Source organism: Myotis davidii, unplaced genomic scaffold (assembly GCF_000327345.1).
Source record: "Myotis davidii unplaced genomic scaffold, ASM32734v1 scaffold6, whole genome shotgun sequence".
NCBI lineage: Eukaryota > Metazoa > Chordata > Mammalia > Chiroptera > Vespertilionidae > Myotis > Myotis davidii.
In genome coordinates this window covers 4,134,301-4,139,450 of record NW_006383011.1, presented here as the reverse complement: position 1 = coordinate 4,139,450, position 5,150 = coordinate 4,134,301, and the positions used below count along the sequence as shown (strand labels likewise).

Here is a 5,150-nt window from a genome sequence, read left to right as displayed (position 1 = left end):
AATCGCTTGATTTATTTAGTTTGCAAAGTGCCTCTGCAGGACTTCCCCAGGCCCCCCGCCCCCGCCCCACCGCCTCCACGTTGCACCGGGACTGCAGGGGCAACTGCGAGTCACCCCCACCTCTGCCCCTTCCCCCCCGCACTTTCCCCCGAGGCCCCTCGGCGTGGTCCCGGGCGAGGTAGCGTCTGTCTCGGGAGCGTGTAGGGCTTTGCAAACAGTGTCTGTGCAATAAAGTGAAACCTGGAGGGACAGGCACAAAGCCAGTGGAAAGAAAGAGGAAGGAGGAGGGAAGTTGGGGAAAGAAAGAAACCCGGGGGTCCGGGACAGCCTCCAGGCCGGCGGGTAACGAATTCCTCTGCTGCTCTGTCTTGCAGGTTGGCTGCCTGGCGGGTCGGTGAGGGCGCGAAGTAGATGGTGAGCAGTCCCGGCAGCTGAGGGCAGGTAAGGAGGAAGCCGCGGGGCCGCCCTGGGCTCTGAAAACACGCGGGGTGCTCTCGCCTCCCCCTCTTCGGACGGGCCCCCGCTTCCCAGGTCCCGGCATCCGCCGCGGCCCCGCGCCCCCGCCTCCTCCGAAGAAACCGAGCTGAAGTGCTAAGTTTGAAGAAAGTCTTTGAAACTCACGCCGCAGCCTAGCAAAGTCCTCGTGGCCCAGGAGCCCCGGCTGTTTCCTTTTCATCCCCTTCCCTGCAAATTGGGTTCCCCAGCGCAGGCCGCGGGTCCCCAAGGACAGGAGCGGGAGGCTTGTTTGGCTCCAACTTCTTACCCTGGAACTCCCTAGCGCGGCTCCCAGGCCTGCGTGGAGTTACCGAAAAGCTCGGAGAAGCGACAGGTCCTCTAGGGCCCTGATCCACGCCAGTTCCTGACCCCCGAGAGCGGTGCCTCCGGTTCGGGGCAACTGGGGAAGCCAAGCTTCGACCCTCCAGCCCGGGTCAGCGCGAGCGACGCCGCCGAGGCCTAGTTCTCCGGCGCGGACAGGGTGCTGGGGCCGCGGGCTCAGCTGGTAGGGTAGGCAGAGAGCGCACGGGACCTGATGCCCTCAAACCTCCCAAATCTGCCAGATCCTTTGGGGCACAGTCCCCGCCCCGACCCCACTGTCCACACCAGGACCCGGTAGAAAGAAGGACCGCTTGAGTTGGTGAAGAAAGGCCTGCGGCTCCGACGAGGCACCCCTAACCTGGGGCCGTGTCTTAGACCCGCCGAGGCCACAGTGGCCCCTTCTGCGTCTTCTGGCCGGCTGGGGGGGACCTGGGTCAGTAACCGCGATTGGGGTGCAGTGGAATTTCGGGGGAGCAATTTTTCAGCGGCGAAGCACAGAGAGGCCAGCTGGAGGGGTGGCTGTGGGCTCTGGGGCCCGCACCAGCCGCTGAGTCCTTTGGAGAAGCGCATTCTCCTCCGTGCGCCTCGCGTCTGGGAGAGGCCCAGGTGCTGCTAGCGCCTCACCTTGGTTCTCTGTAATCTCTATCTTTTAGTCTCGCCTCCTAAAACATTTCAAACAGAATGAAACAACCCCTCATCCTCTGGGCGCCTGCAGCGGGGCCCAGTGCGCATTTGCTGTGCCATGTGGGGCCGGCTCTCCCCCGGCTAGAATTTTGCCTACACTTGGGACTTCGCACACCCCGCGGTCAGACTCCGACCTCCCAGCGTAGTCCAGCTTTTAAATTCTCCTCACTCCTAGCGATGCCCTACGAGTCTTTGGCCCATTTCAAGCACGAAAAGAGGTGACGCCAATCCAGAAAAGTTTGCTTTTTGAGGAAGTCTTGGTCTTTGGACTAAGGCCTTGTAGAGCCGAATTGACCGCCCCGCGCAGTCCACAGCCTGTGTGCCCTCCCCACCCCGTGGCTCCTTGCCTCTGACAAGACCAGGAAGCCGAGATGGCTACAAATGACTCTTCCCTTGTGTCTCCTGTCTCCACAGGCCGAGCCCCAAGACCCAACAGAGCTTGAAGGACTGCGCGGTGGTAGCCCCGCATTGCGCCTGGCCCCCTGGATCCGTCGGGGCGCCTTCACCCGGCTGTTAGCATGATGTCTTACCTCAAACAACCCCCATATGGCATGAACGGGCTGGGCCTGGCTGGGCCCGCCATGGACCTCCTGCACCCCTCCGTGGGCTATCCGGGTGAGCACCAGCCCCCACCCACCCCCAGTTCCTGCAAATCTTGGGGACCCCCAGCCTCTTGGGTTTGAGCACACACTTTGTTGCTGAGCCGGTCCAGGGAGCCGGTTGCCTGGTCTGTTTGTAATGCAGGGGCACGCTGCAGGTCGGTGAGGTGGGCCAGGGCAGTGGAAACAGGGCAACGTGTACATGGGGCGGGGCCCTACCGCCACCTGTCTCCTGTCTGGCCCCACCACCTGCATCCCGATTCGTTTCCCCTGGGTGGCTTTTTTTGGTGTGTGCATGTGTGAATCTCTTCCTTTCCTCCCCGACATTGAATGAGGAATCTAGACACTCGCCATGCCCTGACAGGAGGAGCAGAGCTGTCCTTCCAGGAAGCAACTGGCTGCGCTGAGAAAGGGGATTCTCTCTCCCTAAATTGTCCTCCAGACAGTTGTCTGCACCAACTGTGGAAGGCTTGAGCCGGATTCTGGCTTTCTTTTCTAGCTCCCACTCTTTCGCTCCCATTTATTCCCTCGAAAAGTGTTTTCCAGGTGGTGTCTCTGCACCCCTTCCCCAACCTCCAGCCAGGGAGTTTGTTGGTGTGTGTGTGTGTGTGTGTGTGTGTGTGTGTGTGTGTAAGAAGGGAGACTGCATAATTTCTCTTCCTTTCTTAACCTCTGAGAGTTAGGGAAGGGGGCAGCCTCGGAGCCTTGGAGAGAGTGGCTCATGGTCACACACATGCACTTCCTACCACCTGTGGCCTCTCTGGCTCGGCCTCTTTTGCTGGGAGCTCGGCTTCCTTTTACGATGTCTTCGCTCAGGGCCTGCCAGGGGCCTGTCCGCGTCCTCTGGCGCGGGTCCTCGCGGCCCCCGCTGACCCGAGGCGCCTCCGCGTGTCCCCTCAGCCACTCCACGGAAGCAGCGGCGGGAGCGCACCACTTTCACGCGCTCGCAGCTGGACGTGCTCGAGGCGCTCTTCGCCAAGACTCGCTACCCTGACATTTTCATGCGCGAGGAGGTGGCGCTCAAGATCAACCTGCCGGAGTCCAGAGTCCAGGTGCGCACGCGGGCGCTCCAGGTCAGGATAGGGGTGCTGGGCCTGGTGGTGGAGGGCTTGGGGTCTGGTTTTGGGGCGGGCTTACAGACTGGGCGGCCCCTCCCAGACCCCCACCCCCTACCCCCACTCTGGTCCTGAGCCTGAAAGAGGGGACAGAGTTAAAGGAACTAGCTTAGAGCCCTGGATTCGGCCCTTGGCCCCAGGGCGCTTTGGGTATCAAAGGTCCTTTTTAGGATTGCGGGAGAACAAAGAGGCTCCGAAGGTAAAGTGCCCTGAGGGTCCCACACTTGCCCCAATTCCTTCAGGGTCCTGAATTCTGCCTCGCCCTGGCCTTGCAATCCGGGAATCCTGACAGTAGAAGAGTGGTGCTTGGCTGGAGTCTGGTGCCCTATCTGGGAGTTGGCTCCGCGGGTAGTGCCAGTTTAATCAGACGCTTCCTTTGCCACAAGAAGATGCCGAATGCAAAACCGGGCTCTGGGCTTTGCGATGAAAGAGCCCCGAAAAAAAATATTGTTTGGATTATAACTCAGAACTCTCCTCGGGAGCCTTTTATCGCGCCTTCTTTTCTCGGAGTCTCGAGAAAGTACCAGGAATGCAATGCCAAGTTCCAGGGCCTTCCAAGATGAGTGAGAGCTTCCCGACTGACTGTACTATTAGGTTCCCCACTCGGAGCCAAGAAGCCCAAAGACACTGCCGAGGCTTCCTTCCCTAGTCTCCCAGTACTGCCTCTGTTCAGCTTCCTCATTTTGCTCCTACTCTCACCCCAATTCTCGCCCTGCCCACCCCGGGCCTCCTGCCGGCCCACTGGCTCAGACCTCACACTTGGTGACTGTCCCACACTTCCCGGCCTGCTCCGTGCCTCTCCGCTGTTTCCTGCGCTCTAGCCCTAGAAGACAGGGCCTCCCAACGTACACGGGCTGCTGGGAACAGACCACAGCAGCAGTTTAGAGATGGCTGGACTTGTGACTGGACCCACGCAGATGCTCCACCCTAGGGCAGAGTTGCTCCGGGGGTGCGGGGGTGGGGGATGTGTCCACATCCCTACTTGGCCAGAGGAGGGTCTTTGAGCCGTAGGATGGGGGCGGGCGGAGGAGCTGGGAAGGCTGGGGCTGGGGCAGGGGCTGGCCGGGCTAGAGATGGGGAGGGGCAGAGGCCTCGGTAGGAGTTCGAGGCGTGATCCTAGGCGGGGTGGTGGGCCCCAGGGGCGGGGAGCAGCAAGCTCTACTCGCCTACTGACACACTCTCCCCGACCGGCCCGCTGCAGGTCTGGTTCAAGAACCGTCGTGCCAAATGCCGCCAGCAGCAGCAGAGCGGGAGCGGGACAAAGAACCGCCCGGCCAAGAAGAAGTCGTCCCCGGTGCGTGAGAGCTCGGGCTCCGAAAGCAGCGGCCAGTTCACGCCGCCCGCTGTGTCCAGCTCCGCCTCGTCCTCGAGCTCGGCTTCCAGCGCTAACGCCTCGTGTATGCAGCGCTCGGTAGCGGCCGGCGCGGCCTCGGCTGCAGCCTCCTATCCCATGTCCTACGGCCAGGGCGGCAGCTCTGGCCAGGGCTACCCCGCGCCCTCCTCCTCCTACTTCGGCGGTGTGGACTGCAGCTCCTACCTGGCGCCCATGCACTCGCACCACCACCCGCACCAGCTCAGCCCCATGGCACCATCCTCCATGGCGGGCCACCATCACCACCATCCCCACGCACACCACCCCTTGAGCCAGTCCTCCGGCCACCACCACCACCACCATCACCACCACCACCAGGGCTATGGCAGCTCAGGGCTCGCCTTCAACTCTGCCGACTGCTTGGATTACAAGGAGCCTGGCGCCACCGCAGCTTCCTCTGCTTGGAAACTCAACTTCAACTCGCCCGACTGTCTGGACTATAAAGACCAAGCCTCGTGGCGGTTCCAGGTATTGTGAGCCCAGGAGTGGGAGAGGAGGAAGAGAAACGAAACTACCTACGCTCCCTGAGGCCCCCGTCCTGTTGCTGCTGCTGCACCCGCCTTT

The 5,150-nt window shown here is 61.8% G+C and overlaps 1 protein-coding gene across 2 annotated transcripts; it reads left to right on the top strand.

Annotated features, from left to right (window-relative positions):
* The first annotated feature begins 233 nt into the window (after positions 1-233).
* On the top strand, positions 234-5,144 carry OTX1 (orthodenticle homeobox 1). 2 transcript variants are annotated; one of them, XM_006778548.2, is made up of 4 exons: positions 234-441; positions 1,915-2,115; positions 3,000-3,151; positions 4,416-5,144. In XM_006778548.2, the coding sequence occupies exons 2-4, from the start codon at positions 2,019-2,021 to the stop codon at positions 5,061-5,063; spliced, it is 897 nt and encodes a 298-aa protein (XP_006778611.1). In that variant the 5' UTR covers positions 234-441; positions 1,915-2,018; the 3' UTR covers positions 5,064-5,144. The 2 variants fall into 2 exon arrangements, with proteins under 2 accessions (XP_006778611.1, XP_006778612.1); XM_006778549.2 differs by lacking the exon at positions 234-441 and adding an exon at positions 538-1,249.
* The last annotated feature ends 6 nt before the right edge of the window (positions 5,145-5,150 follow it).